This window comes from Ipomoea triloba, chromosome 6 (genome assembly GCF_003576645.1).
Source record: "Ipomoea triloba cultivar NCNSP0323 chromosome 6, ASM357664v1".
Lineage (NCBI taxonomy): Eukaryota > Viridiplantae > Streptophyta > Magnoliopsida > Solanales > Convolvulaceae > Ipomoea > Ipomoea triloba.
In genome coordinates this window covers 20179536-20196329 of record NC_044921.1, presented here as the reverse complement: position 1 = coordinate 20196329, position 16794 = coordinate 20179536, and the positions used below count along the sequence as shown (strand labels likewise).

General features: G+C 33.3%; 3 protein-coding genes across 3 annotated transcripts; 2 read left to right on the top strand and 1 right to left on the bottom strand.

The window, feature by feature from the left end:
* Positions 1–672: 672 nt before the first annotated feature.
* LOC116022901 (GATA transcription factor 9-like) lies at positions 673–2347 on the top strand. Its single transcript, XM_031263804.1, has 2 exons — positions 673–1078; positions 1274–2347. Exons 1-2 carry the CDS (start codon positions 740–742, stop codon positions 2033–2035), a joined length of 1101 nt encoding a protein of 366 aa, XP_031119664.1. The 5' UTR covers positions 673–739; the 3' UTR covers positions 2036–2347.
* Positions 2348–10032: 7685 nt separating this feature from the next.
* Positions 10033–10660, top strand: LOC116023804. The gene is made up of 2 exons (XM_031264822.1): positions 10033–10256; positions 10344–10660. Exons 1-2 carry the CDS (start codon positions 10122–10124, stop codon positions 10527–10529), a joined length of 321 nt encoding a protein of 106 aa, XP_031120682.1. The 5' UTR covers positions 10033–10121; the 3' UTR covers positions 10530–10660.
* A 379-nt stretch (positions 10661–11039) lies between these two features.
* LOC116023634 (stellacyanin) lies at positions 11040–11827 on the bottom strand. The gene is made up of 2 exons (XM_031264636.1): positions 11641–11827; positions 11040–11359 (listed from the first exon to the last, which is right to left on the bottom strand). The coding sequence occupies exons 1-2, from the start codon at positions 11825–11827 to the stop codon at positions 11040–11042; spliced, it is 507 nt and encodes a 168-aa protein (XP_031120496.1).
* Between the last annotated feature and the right edge of the window lie 4967 nt (positions 11828–16794).

The window sequence follows — 16794 nt, the reverse complement described above, 5'->3', positions numbered from 1 at the left end:
AATTTTGTCCTTTTGCATTATCCTATTTTAATTATTCACATGACGTTTGCTTTGTTTGATCAATAATTCAAATGAGTATCACAACTATTACTCAATAACTATAAATAGAAAGTTTAATTCATAAACATTAATGGATCAAGTATTATCTCAACAATTATAGATAGAAAGTATAATTGGTAAACATGAATATAATGGACATGTTAGGTTAATAAAGCTGTGTGTGGTATGTTTTAATGGATGATTAGCTAGTTTAACCAAAAGGGTATTTGGCAGGTAACAGTTTTTGGAATTTGTTGTCTCTTAATTGGTTAACATAAATTCCTAATGGAATACTGTAAAAGGATAAAAGTGAACTTCATGAGTGACATGTTGGTATCATTATGAACTTTGTTTTTTTTTTTTATACATATAAGTTTAGCTGTAATTTACTATGTGCTTAAACGTGGGATAAAATGATAATTTTACATTTTTACATATTTTTGTGTTCTTTAATTTAGTTATGAACAGATATGTATTGTAACAGAGTCGATAGTACTCAAAATAAAAAAATTCACTATCCGTTATTATTTTCTTTAATATTAGAAAAATAAAGTAGCATTATAATAATATTTTACTTAATATCAGCTTTGCCCTTCTTTACCCTCATTGAATTATAACTTGCAGAGTTGCAGGTAGAGCACTCACTCCGAAACCAAACAGCACCTTTCCATTCTCATTACTTCTGACACATTTTTCTGCAATGGCTGCGCGAGGATTGTTCATCGACGGCAGTTATCTGCTGCCGGCCGGAGAGGCAGAATTCTCCTCCGAGAGCCGTTATGTGCTGGAAGGAAAGGCGGCTATGGAGAATAACAGCAATAATTTCCCTGTTGATGACCTTCTTAATTTCTCTGTTGAGGACGAGGTCATGGCGGACACTTTCTTCGACAGTGTTACTGGTGATTCCTCCACCGTGACCGGCGTCGACAGCTGTAATTCCTCTATTTCCGGCGGCGGCGGCTGTAATTTTAACGGTAACCTTGGTTGCCGCAGCTTCACCGACGCTCCTTTCCCTCCGCCGTCCGAAATTTGCGTTCCGGTGTGTATTATTTGTTTGTTTTTTTGTTATTCGTAGCCGCGATTTCCGCGCTGAAATTTGTGTAATTATTACACGGTTATTTAAATTTCACACATTCGTTAGAAATTCATGCTTGATATGGAAATTCTCCTATTTTATTTCAGCAATTGCAATTTTCCTGGAGATTAAATTTCATCTATTTTTTTGTGTGTACAGTATGAAGATTTGGCGGAGCTGGAATGGCTGTCGAACATCGTTGAAGACTCATTCTCGAGCGACGAGCTTCAAAACCTTCACCTCATTTCCGCCACTAAAACTGCCTCCACCGCCGCCGCCAGTAATATAACCGATACTCTGTCCTCCGTGACCAATATTGCCCCTACAGGCCGCCAGAGCGTTACAGACGAGGTTTCACCTCCGGCATTCCGCTCCGACGTATCTGTTCCCGGCAAAGCACGGAGCAAACGCTCCAGAACTGCTCCTTGCGACTGGTCCTCCCGCCTCCTCCACCTCTCCCCTGCCACGTCATCCTCCGACAGCAATTGCTCAACCGCTAATGCAATTCCCCGAGCGGCGACGAAAACGGCGCCGTGCAAAAAGAGAGAAAACGGTGAAACTCCAGGCAGGAAGTGCCTGCACTGTGCTTCTGAAAAGACTCCGCAGTGGCGTACAGGTCCGTTGGGGCCGAAGACACTCTGCAATGCCTGTGGGGTCCGGTACAAGTCGGGTCGGCTCGTGGCCGAGTACCGACCCGCGGCGAGCCCCACTTTCGAGTCAACTCGCCATTCCAACTCCCACCGGAAAGTCCTGGAGCTCCGGCGGCAAAAGGATCTCCGGAGACAACACCACCAGCTGCAGCAACAGCAGCAATCATTGATCAGTCAAGCCTCGATTTTCGGTATATCCAACGGTGCTGAAGATTACTTGCTTCATCATCATCTAGAAAGTGGTTGTCCTGATTTCAGGCACATGATCTAGTAACCCAGCAACATTAGTTTTCACCTTTACCTTTTTAAGCTTTAAGTAACAAACACCCCTTTTTCCCCCATTGAACAAGATTTAGATTTATTTGAATTATCGAGGAGGGAAAAAACAAAAAAAAATAAAAAAAAAATGGTCACAGGTCACTTGAATTTTGAATTGCGCAATGCTTTTGTTACTTTTTGTTATTAGAATTTCCAATCTTTGTACCAAATCCATGACATAATCCCCATATATTCAGAATTAAACCATTTCTTTAAAAAGTTTGTTCTGATATGCTCTGATCGTCAATCTATCTACCTAAATTTCAGCAACTCTCTCTTTTGTCAATTGTACACTTATGGTTGTTAGTAATTGATGAATTGAAGAAAAGCTGGAATGGAATTGATTCGCTTGTTGACAAAGTAAAGAGGTGAAAATGGCAATAAGGTGGTGGGGGAGTGGGGTTAAGCAATGATAGACATATATGCAACTTAAAGGAGAAGGATGGGTTGTTGCAGGTAGAGGTAGTGCAATACATACATCGGCATTGTAGTGAAGGCCATGGGCCACGGAGGTGGAGGGTGGTGGGGATGTCTTGAAATTTGAAAGGTGAGGAATTTGCACATGGATTGCTCCCGGAATCAACTATGCATGTCTACAACTTGGTCCATATGCTATTAAAACTATATCTACTCCCTTTGTTTTACCTTCTTTTTCCAGTTGTTGTTGTTGTTTTTTTTTTTTTTTAATTTATTCCTTTCATTCATTTAATAATAACACTATATTATTAACTTTTTCAAAAAAAAAAACACTATATTATTAACTGGTTGAAGTTTCATGACAAATTTTTCTATGAACGGTAAAAATATACAAAATAATATGTATTCAGTACACACAAATAATGTTATCTTTTATTTATGGACCATGCCACCATTGTCCATAAAATAATGATTGAGTTTCAGGTTGGAGTTTCTCAAGCTAGGTGGCTATTGATTTTGTATAGGTGTTTTTGTCTCAAGTTTCCTCTCCATTATTTTCAACCAAAAAAAAAAAGAAGCAATAACAGTGTGTGTATATATTCCAAAGAATCAATAATACTTCCACCACCAGGGGTTGATTGTGTGACCACTCATTTAAAATGGTAGCAAAAGTATCATCGCACTACATAGTAGTTGGCACAGTGTATTTATATTATTATACTTATAAATTAGAATTTAGCAATAAGGTTTATTGGTGAGTACCAAAATTTATAATATTAAGGAAAAAGTGTCAAATAGGCCACTGAACTTATCGCTTTTGTGCAATTGGGCCATTGAACTTAAAAAGTGTGCAATTCAACCATCAAACAAGAAAAATTTGTGCAATTAGACCATTTTTACAAAACTTTTTAATTCAATTTGAGTTAAAAACATTTCAATATTGACTCCCAACTAGTATGGTAGAAGAAAATGCCACTCTTAATACATATACGTTAGTAATATAATTGGATTTTACCAGAAATTTTTTGTAAAAATGGTCCAATTGCACAAATTTTACTTGTTTGATGGTTGAATTGCACACTTTTTAAGTTCAATGGCCTAATTGCACAAAAGCGATAAGTTCAGTGGCCTATTTGACACTTTTTCCTAATATTAATACTGTTAGTGCATTATTAATTCTTAAAATTTTAATACTAAAGTATCAACATTAAAATTTTTAGCTAAAGTTATTATAAGAAGACACGAATGTTTCAATCTTTTGTTTTCACAGATAAGCCTAAATAAAATTGAAATCACCATTAACTATGTCAATAATTTGTGATTAGTTCCAATTTCCTAAATCTCTAGCTAGTAAAACGTGGATAAAAAAAAACCTAGGGATTAGTTACGCTACAACCAATGGTTATAAATTCTACCATATATACGAGTATTAGTTAAAAAGAGATACTAGTAAAATAATCACACATTTAATCTACATACTGTACATGTATGGGTACATGTGCATATTTCATATTCTTTATGGGTGTTCAATGTCATTATATTTATTACTGAATTGGTATTGTTTTATATCCTAATTTAAAAGAAAAAAATGTTAAAAATAATAGATTTATATTTTTTTTGAGTACATAATAATTCTTTAGTTTAAAACTAAAGAACCGTGTGCTAAATGGTGCTACCTAAATTAACTATGCTAATTCAATAGTTGTAGCTCAGAAAGAAGTATAACATCGTACTATTGAAACATAGAGCTGATCACTTTTTTATGTAAAAAAAAAAATTAGGTTTTCACTATTAATTACTCTGTATAACCTTTGACATAAGGAAATAAGATTTTACATTTGATAATGGTTATAACTTTTGACTCTATCGTAATACTACCCTACAAGTGAGAGCATATGGGTCTGTGCCACCCAATATGAGAGCTTGTAGGTAGGCACGTAATTAACTGCTACAGTTGTACGAGAAATTGAGGGAATTAATGCATAATTGAAGAACATGGTGGTATGCAAATACGTACGACCCTTAACCTTGTTCGCAGGTTGGGTTGTGGCCAGGGTACGACCAATGGGACAAGCAGTTAGCTAGCTGTGTTTGTCTTATGTCAATCTCTATCCATCATATCATACCGTCCATGCATGCATACATATATGCTCTGCACACCATATATTATATTATATCCTTTCTCTGCACTCTCTCAACTCTAGCTAACTTTCTATCTGATCGCCTGCAAAGCTAGTTCAGTTAATTTAATTGATCACTCTAAAGTTTTACTTTATTAGTAACATCTAATCTCACTGTTCAAAACCTATAGTCATTAGAAGACATTATTGATCTGAGATTCAGAGGTGATGAAAATTTCTTGTGCATATAGTGTACATGCAAGAAGTGGCCAGGAACTTAGACTGACAAGAAGACGTGTGATTCACCTCTCCCAGTAGTTATAGGGCAGGATTTTAGAACTTAAGATTAGTCTAGTTTAAATTGCGATATGATCTACTCTAGTCGATCCGCCGACTCAAACATAAATAATATAAAAAAAAACAGTGTACTTCAAAGTACAATGTATGTACACAACACTGAACAGAACCCTCCAGCAAGATGTAGGGGCCAGTTCATGTGTTTGTGTTTATTGGCCCTTTTCTCTTCTCTCTGTGATGGCAAGATAGATGTAAAATAGAACTCATGGGATATGAAATCCTACCAGAAATAAGGATTGATTAAGTAAGATTAGGGTTAAAATAATGGAATAGCAGAAACAAGCACGTGCAGGTGACATGCATGTGGAGGAGCACATGCAGTAAGTGACATACATGACTGTACTGTGTTTATATATATATAAAAATATATATATATATATTGAAGGAAAGGGTGGTCTGAGTATGGTTGGCTTAATTGGTTTTCAACTTTCATGTCTTGGGAGGATCTTTCCACGTTATTTAGTAACACTGCAATTATTCTTGTCCCCCTTCCCTCACACGCTACTTATAATCTTTACCATAAACCCATCATTTTTATGAAATAGCCAAGTTTGTACAGAGTCCTTAAAAGAGTTAAACAATATCCTAGTATATTAGGATGAAACACTTACAACTACACTAATTTTTTTATTTGGATAGGATTCAATTAATCATGTACGACTTAAGTCAAAAATTATAACCAGTAGAGCAGAAACAACTTTATTCCTTTATACCAACACATTTTTGGAAAAATGACAAAAATGTAAGTGCATGGCATTCTATTGACAAAAATGTGAATCAATACAAAAATGTGAAAAAACCAGTTGCCAAATGCGTTCCTTGTCAGAACTGGTCAAACACAAAACGCAAGTCAGGGATGGTCTCTTCGGCGACCATATTTGATCGCTAGCTTCTCCGACGAAGGAGAAGCCAGCGATGGTTGCTGGCTTCTCCAGCGTCGGACCAAATATGGTAGCCGGAGAGAAAAAAAAATAAAAAAATTAAAAAAATTTAACGCAAGTGGGACTTGCGTTTTTCGAAAAATACAAGTCTCACTTGCGATTTGTGTTTGACCAGTTCTGACAAATAACGCATTTGGGAATTGAGTTTTTCACATTTTCGTCAATTATTAGATTCGTTCACATTTTTGTTAATAAAATGCCATGCACTTACATTTCTATCATTTCCCCCACATTTTTTAGTGATAACGTACTGAATTAGACCCTTCCAGACTTCCGTCCAATAACCTCTAGCCACTTAATGTTGGATTTGGTCCTTCTCCAACCTCCGCCCAATTCAACATACTTGATCTTACCACATGAGTGGCAGTAATATTAGAAATCAATTCTCCCACGCTTAGGAATTAACATGGAAAAAGTTAATTAGGTGTCATGAATTTTCATATTTATTAATTGCCTACATGTAAATTAGTCGATTATATTATGTGTTAATAATAAGATAAAAATAATAATATTTATTTGGTATCAAAATGAGTGATGGAACTAATTGATGCGTGGATGAGTAAGCTGGCATAAAATATAAAGAGTAAAATGGTAAACATAAATAATTGTAGTAATAATATTGAGCAAATCAATATAAGAATACTACAAAGAATTTGTTGGAATAGAACATGATTTCTATTAATAACTAAAAATGACAATTTATACCAAGAGAAATCCAATCAATTTAACTAATTTCATGGTGGGTTACAAGACCCGGTCAACGCCTCCATGGACCCCGAGGTTGGGTCAAATCTGGTCGCCTCGACTCCGGAGAGAGGCTTTGAAGCGAAACGACGATCGCACTAGGCCTGCCGCAGAGACCGGGTCTAGCCACCCGACTCGAATAGCCTCATCTAGATCCCTTGTCTTGAGCCCCAGGTCTTTTCTTGGACTACCCAGGCCATCTTCTTGAGCCTTGGACTTTGAACTCTCAAACTCTAGTCTCCATTCTTAACTCATTTTGAATATATCCATCAATGAGTACGTACGAATATATAATATATATATACACACCGAATGTAGCTGAAGCAACTTCTGTTGACAACCTCCTGCTGACTAAACTAACTGCGTACTAACAGACTTACCAGCTAGGTAACTTTCTGTTTATTTAACCCCGTACTGACTTGGAGCTTAACTGTTTTTGGTAGTTGCCACTGTCTAATAATGAGTAGGGCAGCTTCGCTCTATTATTTAGAGTAATTCTATATGTACTTTTATTTTCTCCGAAAAATGTTATATATACTCTTATTTTTTACCGTCAAATTTTACTCTCATACACAAATTCTTAATGTAGACACTTGTATTGAGATTCACATAGAAAAAATATACTTATTAGAGTCTGCTACATTAGAGAGTAAAATTGAGTGAGAAAGTAAGATTTGAGAGTACATGTAATAAAAAAAATTTCGATCTCTCCCTATAATATGTCATGATTGTTTAATAAAATGTGATTCGTCATGATTTTTATTCATTCTTTTTTCTTTAACCAATAAAATTTGAACACTTGACAAGAGTTATACTTTTATGGAGTACATCTATCGTATTCCCAGTTATTATTACTATTTTTGACTGAAGATGGGTCAGAACTCAGAATCAATTGTTGAGTCTTATTGTGAACGTGTGGCTAATTTGGTTTGCTTAATGGAAATGGTTTGGTGCTAATAATTTTCTTTCACATTATGGTGATATTTCTACATCCAATATATATATTATTAATGAGGTTATTGTAATTGAGATCAATCGGATACATGATGTTTTGGTAACTAGTGGTTAAACTTAACATTGGAATAGTATAATGACCCTCGTACGAACCATTAATATATGGCATTCGTTAATATCATGTTTGGTTTAATTTATAGAAATATGTATATTTCATCAATCATCATTCCATTGTTAGATAAATTGTTATACAAAACCTTTCATTAAACTACAGTTTTTGATTTTTTTTTTAACAAACCAAACAATATAATATAATACTTATTCTATTTTTTTTATGAAATGAGATAATTATATATATTTTTTCAAAATTTATTTTGTGAACCATAAGTGTTGCAAGTTTCATACTTTCATCCATCCAATCCTTTCACTGTCATCGCATTGCATTGGGTTGTTTGGTCATGAGATCTAATGGGATTGGGGTATCTATCTAATCCAATCCAACCAAATAAAAATGATAAAGACTCTTAAGTTCAGTATTAATATACTTAAAAAGTTAAGTTTAACACCCTGCCATCAATTGTTACATAAGTATAAGAAAATAAAATTATGCATTCACTACGAATTATAAATTTAGACATAATAATAAACGCTTAATCTAATAAATAGTATCGTAACAGGTCACAGGACATAATCAAATTCGAATAAAATCAAATTACTTAAATAATTCACTAGTAGCTCAATTCACTTATATAGTTATATCATTATCTTTGCCACTGAAGAAGCAGTAGTTATACCGTGGACCATGGGTCATGGTTGATACTGCAGTTGTATTAAACTGATACTGCAGTTGTGTTGAAAGGGAATTGCAGTTGTGTGGAAACAGAGGCCATTTCATCCGTCTGGAACTACAGTTGTGTTGAGCTGATACTGCAGTTGTGTTGAACAGATGAACGACCTTTGTTCCGCACAACTGCAGTTTCTTTTCAATACAACTACAGTATCTTTTCAACACAACTGCAGTATCCGTTCAACACAATTACAATATCAACCATGACCATGGTCCCCAGTATAATTTGCGACTGAAGTAGTTCATGTAGATTGAAATTGGGCCAGTATTCAAAAAAAAAAAAAAAACCCAAGCAATCAATTGGGCCAGACAATACTAACGAAGCGTACTTAATTCTATAGTTCACTCAAGCATTCAACGAAGATTGAAGATGGCCAAATTATACCATAGGTCGGCAATTAACATATTATATGTCTGTAAATCTATAATTAATAGATTATATGTTTGTAAATAAATTAAAAGCATGAAATATGTTAAACACATGCACATAATATAACGTTAATATATTATGTAGTTAACATATTATATGTCTATAATTAACATTATATGCATGTAATTAACATATTACGTGCCTTCAATTTATTTATTGGAATATAATTTATTAATTAGTACATAATTAATATATTAACTGCAAATACATAATTATTAGAAAATGCTAAATAAATTTTTAAAGAGTAAAACTCTAGTCATGTGTCTTGATTTTGTTGGAGGGGAATGAAAAACATAAAATTATGGCCTACATCTTTTTTAATTGAATCAAATGGTGACATGTGAGCATGAGTAAAAAATATGAAAGGGAAAAGGGTCAAATAAGCCTTTCAACTTTACCTAAGAAGTAAATTAGACTCCTAAACTTGTTAAAGTCGCAATTAAACCCATCAACAATGTATTTTGGTGCAAAAAAGACCAAAAACCAGTTAGTGACCTATTATCACAGGTCACTAGGGTTCCGATCAAATTTCCAGCACAAAAGTCACCGGCGACCAGTGAATTGTTGCCTTCTCCAATGAGAGAAGGCGACCATCTAAGTCGCCTCCTCACCGGAGAAGGCGACTGTCTGCGTCGTCTCCTCAGTGAGAAGGCAACCCAGTGATTGCCTACTCCGATTATTCACCGGTGACCTTTCTACTGTCGTCGTGACTTTATGCCGGAAATTTCGCTGGAGTATGTCCGAAATTTGATCGGAGCCCTAGAGGCCTGTTAATCGATTTTTAGATTTTTTGTACCAAAATATATTGTTGATGAATTTAATTATTACTTTAAAAAGTTTAGGGCCTAATTAATTTCTTAAGTAAAGTTAGAAGGTTTATTTGAACCTTTTTCCAAAATAAAATATAATGTAGAAGTACATGTAGTGTTACTCATGGACAAGAGTCCACAACGCTGGTAGATATGACAATCGTCGAAGACTAGAGACAGCTTTACTGGCCTCAACGACCAACAGATAAGATCCAACATATGTATAGTAGAACGGCCCCGTGATGAGTTTAGCTTTCACGGGATGCCAATGCAGCACAAACTAACTTTGTGTTTCTCTTTCTGTTCCTCGTTGTACATTTCTTCGCCACAAATTTCTCTTCTCATCATGCTTTATTATTATTTCCTTGGATCTGCAGCCGTACGTTAATTAGCAGTGCTCTGATCCAATCCCATCCCAAAATGGCCAACTTTTGCTGCTCCATTGAGACCGAACCCAGAACCTTAAACCAAGGTCAGCTCCACCTCGCTCGAGAAGTTGCTGTCGACATTGTTCAGAACAACCAACCCCAACAAGCATCCACTATCTTTATTCAGGTTTATATACAATTCAACTGTTTTTTTTTTTTTTGTCCTTTAATCAGTTTTTGTTCCAAAAGTAACAGAACGAAGCTAAACTTATAGGGGCTAAAACCAACGGAGACTGTATTGGTTGTGCCGGAAAACAACGGAGTAGACAAGAACAAGCAAGAAGACAGTGCCGATGTTGTTACTGACAAGACAATCGTGCAATGTTTGTGCAGTGCAGAAATTTTGGAATCCCCAGATGACCAGTCTAAGGTTAAAGAACCCCTTACTGCTCCATTTTGATCATATAATTTACTTTTGTTATATGTATGTCCAATAAATTTGGCAATTCTATATATCTACTCAACATATGTAATCTCACTATCAACATTTTCACTTTTGTCAATTTTATGTTAACATCTAATTTTTCAAAATGTGTGTTTCAACTTTCCACTCATTAATAACAAATAGGAACACTCAACAAAATAAGGGTAACAAATACTAGAAGTCTGTCAATCATCTTGTGGTCTAGTGGCACCTGGTTGCACCCCATGTGAAAGGGAGTGGGTTCAAGCTTTAATGGGGGCACTGCTTTCTCTTTGTGCTTCAGTAGGTTGAGAAAGTAGTTATGAACAGATACTCAAAATACTAGAAGTCTAGAAAATAAAGTATCACCAATTCACCATAAATCCATAATATATATATTTAGAATAGATAAATAAGCAAAACGATTAAAACCATATATAGATCCTTAACAAGGTAAAGAAAACATGAATAATGTAAATGTAAAGCATCTCCCAAGGAGTCTAGCTACTACTGCAGGAAAGCGGCGTTGAAAGTCAATAACAGTAGGGAGAAGAATTTGATCGGAAATAATGGAATCGGATCGGAGTTTGAATGCGGCGGCGGTTTTGGAATGGCATCTTGATGCAACGGGAAAACGTCCAAGTGTAAACGCTGCCCATCCTTGCAATGCTCGTAATCGCCGCTGACGAAGTAGAAAGCGCCGGCTTTGTCCAGATTCACGGTGGTGTTGCCGTCGCTGGAGACGGCGGAGATTGGGCGGCTCGTGTCGCAATGGTAGTACGCCCATTTCTCCACCTCCACCACCGTATCATTCTTGTACTCGAAACCTAACACAAAACTCAACAACATAGGAAATAAAAGACCATATAATATAATATGTATAAATATAAATGTGCAATCCAATTATAAGTTTAGTATTTTTAAAATGGAACACGTATTTCAATTTAATTTTAGAATCATTTTTTAGATAGACAATCTAATTAAGTATCAATTTAGACTTTTAGTCGAGATGAAGTAAATGATTCAATTTGGTATCAGAGCAATGTAAAACAATGTTAAGTTTATGGTGAAGCATGCATGCATGGGCGACAAATATAGACGAACTTACGTATGGAATCTCCGACGTGAAATCTCCGGTGGGAAGCCCACTGATCGTAGATTTGAGTGTGGTTAAGGTCCGGGCGGCGCCAGCCCACAGCGCCACCGACCTGGAATTCCTCGGCGGCGATTGTCGGAGTGGTGACGGCTAGGAGAACAAGGAGAGAGCAATAAAACGGCAAGAAATTAGAACACATGATGTTTGATTATATTGCCTTCTTAATTGCTGCTTTTTATTAGTACCAATTAAGTGAAGATATTATAGTTTTCAGCAGCAAAAAGCTATCGCCTGGGAATAATATAAGGAGAGAGGTTTTGATGATGAACGTGGAAGTTATTGGGATAGGGTAGTGGGAAGTTTTCTGTATTGTTGTAATTTTATTATTTTTATTTACTTGGTATTTATAATGATACTAGTTTTATACGCGCATTGCGCAAATGAGTTAATGTCCAAGGTTTATATTTAAATAAATATTTGAAAGTATATCAATGCAAAATTATATAGGAGAAGTTTATACATGGGTAATTGAATGTCGAATTTTTTTTATTTAAATATCTAACTCAAAGTATATATGAATCCAAGATAATATAGAAAATTCATTATAATTATTACTAAAATAAATGTTTGCAACCTTGTAAAATCGATAGTCTAAATATTTGGTCTAAAAATGATAGTCTAAATAAATACTTCCTTTAATTTGAATTTTTCTAAGTGTTCTTAATTCTCTTTTGAGTAACATTGTCATTGTCTTCATCTTTACTATTTGTTCTCTTCCTTTTTGTTGGTAGTGTGTTATTTGCAATTCGGATATTGTTGGTAACATAGATGACAACGTCATGCAATGATATTATGATATAGGAGCTATGGTAAGAGAGTTACACCTGCAGCCGAGAGGTCGTGGGTTCGAACCTCAAGCCCTTGAGTTTGTGCCGGTCAGCTATGGGTAACCTAGGCTGATTTACCTCCTTGTGGCTCTTTGCCGGCTAGGGTCACAGGGCGAGGGCTTTACCCACATACTCACATAGTGAGGAGTGGGGTTTACCTCGTTAATAAATAAATGATATAGGAGCTATGGACTTTCCTTTAGGGGTTCTGTTTGGGGTTCATTTGGTTCAACCATTATTGTTGAATGAGTTATTGTGGATAAAGAAATCCATACTTTAATAAAAAAGATTAAATTAATTAATAAAAATTTGAAAATTTAAAATATTATGTATTCCAAAAGATATTAAAAGGTAGTTTCTGGCTTCAATTTGTTGGGTAATGAGTTATTTGAGTACTTTCATTGTCAACAAATCCCCCAAGTAATTAATATGATTGGTTTCAAACTATTCTTTTTTATTTTTTTTCATGGTATTAAAGAAATACATATGTATTATTTTTTTGTGTAACTACTAATTTATTTAATTCAATAAGAGTAAAATAGAGTGATTCCGCTTCAATTTGTTGGGTTATTATTTAAGTACTCTCTTTGTCAACCAATCCCCAAGTAGTTAATATAATTAGTTTCAAATTATTTTAAAAATTTTTTTTCATAGTTTTAATAAAATACTTGGTAAATAAATATATAACATTATTTTGTACTATAACTTTGATATTTAATTACAAGATATTGTAAAAATAATATAATGGACAATGTAATGAATATCAATTGATAAATTTGAATGTAAAGAATCTTTGCATGAGAAAAAATAAAGACAATAATATAACTAATGAAATTATTTCTCTTATTTAATTTAATTTTTTGATAATGAATAATTTTTTCAAATAAAGGTATTGTAGACACATAATTCTAAATTAAAGAAATACATATGTATCATTTTTTTTTGTAGCTACTAATTTATTTAATTTAATAAGAGTAAAATAGAGTGAGAACTTAATTATGTCAAATTTGATTGAGATAAGGTTCGAACCTAAGACATTTCTTATAGAAATTAATGGGTAAGTTAAAAGTTAACGGAATATTAAAGGAGAAGATAATATTTAACGGAAAACTTAACGGATAATCATAAAAGTAAGGTTAAATTAGGTAATCTCTATTAATAATATTAATCTGAATTATCTTAACCATCTATTTGATTAAATAATTCATTTGAACCATTAATTTGATTAAATAATTTGACCGTCATTTTTTCTACCCATTTTAGGCCTAACTCTCTTTGGCTCTTATTAGTATAGTAGATAATTCTAGATAAAAGATTAAAAGTGAAGAAGTGCTGTCATTACTTCAACTAATTATGTAAAAACGTACTATAACTTATAATGGAAAGAATAAAGTTCGTTTTGCTACAAATTGTATGAAGATTTGTATTAAATATTATTGTATGTATTGTATTGTCATTACTAGATCCAAGAGATACTCTTTCTGAAATGTGTCTATGTTATGTCAAACAAAATTTTATAGCATTCCTTACTCAAGATATATAAAAACAAGTGATGATTTGAGGAGGTAATTGAGTTCGTAAACAACAAGCAAGAAATCAAAATGATTTATATTTGATTAATAACTAGATTTTTTTTTAGTGTGGATGAAATCGACCAATTCACAGTAACTAATGGAAAAAAAAAAGACATTTTTATTACCTTATCAAAGGATGAAAATTTTTGGTCCAATGTAACTTTATCTATTTTCTAATTGGCCTTTGAAGTATGTGAATTAAATATAACTGACCAAATTTTAAATACATTGGTCATAAATTAAACAAAATAATACTCCATATATAATATAATGACATTAAATAAACTTTTTAAAAATTGCCACAATGAAACATTAGTCCTTGACAAAAGTTAAAGAGTACGATGTCATACTACTAACCACGTAAGCCAATAGATTATTATTGTTAACTTTTAAAAAAATTAAAGTCCTTAAAAAAAAAAGTTAATGCCATACAGAATAAATGAATACTATATTTATTATTAGACACGAATGCATGCATTAATGCATTATATGTAGCTAAATGACAAATTAAAATGGAGCATGGAATAAAATTGTCAAACAAACATTTCCCACCCAATCAGGAACAGTTCGCTGTGCAACAAACATTTGCATTGTTTTTTGTTAGTCATATAATTTGGCGAACGTACAAAATGCCTACCGTTTAATTCCAAGCGACCCAAATATATTAACTCATCAACAAAACAAACTAACTACCACCCATCTTGGCCATCTGGCATATAAATGACTCTATTTTTAAATATAAGGATCAAAATGGACCTTCGAATTTTATTTAAAAGATTTAAAATCTCTAAGGGTGTGTTTGGTTCATGTGTTTAACTATCATGAATGAGAATCAAAATCATTGTTATTCTTTACCCCTTAATTAGAAAACTCATTCCCTAATAAAATAAGAGTTTCATTCCGTTCTCCCTCTTAATTAGTAATTTAATTTTTAAATTTGAATTAGTGTTTTGGATGTCTTTATACCACCCTACTACATACCAACACGTGGACGTGGACCATAGTCTCTTTTTGAGTGACGCTGAGATTTGAATCATGACCTTTGACATGACCCTGATACTAAATTGAATCATGTGTTCCATCTCAACTAAAAGCTTAATAGTTGGACTGCACATTTATGATTTATATGTTTTATATTATTTATGCTCAACATATAGTACATGGTATGTAATTCTTACTTTGATTTTATTATTTTATACAGACAAAAAGTAGTCATCCAAGCAAGGTAAGGAAAACCTTAAATCATACGGAGTATATGATATAATTTGATGTTATTATTATTTCCCTCTCCATAAATCAATATTATATCAGGAAGATTACGTCAACCCAATGGAATAAGACAATACAGACCAAGTTCTAACTACCAATCTTCCAATGGATGACAAGATGTAATTTTTTTTTATTATTAATTTTTTTTTGGAGATGAGGGTGGGGGCCGGATATACCCAAAATAATTAGCTAGAATTCGTGACAAAATGTAATTAAAATATATAGGAAATGGGAAAAATAAGTGTAGCTAATAGGTACTCATCAAACTCAAGTTAACATTCAATGACTCACTTTAAATGATTTTTTAAGTGAAATGTAAAGTTATAAAAATGAATTTGCCTATAAATTAGTTGTTAATTATATATATAAGACTATAGCACGATACTTCATTGAGATAATCATAATATATAGAGATACAACATAAATAATCTAAGAAGATGTTACATATTAATAAAAATAATAAAAAATTTATTGTACAACAACTAAATATAACTGGTAAACTAATATAATTAATATGTAATAAATTAATTCATTAGTTGGTAATTTTGGAAGCATTCTTCCGTCAACATGGCAGTCCATATATGAGACGTACCATAATATACGTGGCCTATATCCATGGAACTTTTAAAAACTTTCATATGATGCTTGATATTATTCTTAATTACTTCTAGATAAATAATTAAAAGTTGTCATTATCAACTGCTCCAATTTAATTCGTCTGATTGCCTTTCAAAATTTTAATCAGTTTTTAAAATTAGTACGTTGGAGAATGGGACTTGGATACCAATATTTATCAACACACGCTCCTATGATATGTTGAATATATGTTTTTATTTCTTTGTCACATAGTGCCCATTATTCTTACTACTAAGTCTCAATGTCATTAATTACTTAACGTTGTAAATTGTAAAATGGTACCTAGTAATCCACTACAATTATTGAACGTGTCTATTCAACATTATCCATTGAAGTGAGAGTGCTGGGAAATTTCAAATTATTTGAAATGATGAAATATAGTAATTAATGACAATGATATTTCTGAAAGCTACACTATCTGTCTTATTTTGTTTATCACATATAATTGGTTAAACTAATTTCTTCTCTTTTTTCACATATTTTATTTTACAATTGTTAATAGTTCACAAATTCAACATATTTTTATATGAAGAGATTGATAATTGCAATGATGGAAGATGAGCTCTGGGTCCCTGAAACATTACGCTCATCTGTTCAAGTAGTAGTGGATGGCTTGAAGGTCAACAATAGACCTGCCCGTTGAGTTGGTGCAGAAGACTCGAGGCCAACAACCCGAGTAATGCAGATAAAAAAGAGCGGGTAGGTTCATTAGAGACTTTGTATAAATAGTTATGACGTTGTAATAAACATATATATATTGTCTTCTTCTTCTTTTTTTTTTTTTTTTTTTTTTTTTTTTT

Bases quoted from the DNA above. Each gene is read 5' to 3' on its own strand.
- LOC116022901 (XM_031263804.1), top strand. From the start codon at position 740: ATGGCTGCGCGAGGATTGTTCATCGACGGCAGTTATCTGCTGCCGGCC. The intron at 1,079-1,273 runs GTGTGTATTATT...TTGTGTGTACAG, and splicing joins CGTCCGAAATTTGCGTTCCG to TATGAAGATTTGGCGGAGCT.
- LOC116023804 (XM_031264822.1), top strand. From the start codon at position 10,122: ATGGCCAACTTTTGCTGCTCCATTGAGACCGAACCCAGAACCTTAAAC. The intron at 10,257-10,343 runs GTTTATATACAA...CTAAACTTATAG, and splicing joins CATCCACTATCTTTATTCAG to GGGCTAAAACCAACGGAGAC.
- LOC116023634 (XM_031264636.1), bottom strand. From the start codon at position 11,827: ATGTGTTCTAATTTCTTGCCGTTTTATTGCTCTCTCCTTGTTCTCCTA. The intron at 11,360-11,640 runs GTAAGTTCGTCT...GTTTTGTGTTAG, and splicing joins TCACGTCGGAGATTCCATAC to GTTTCGAGTACAAGAATGAT.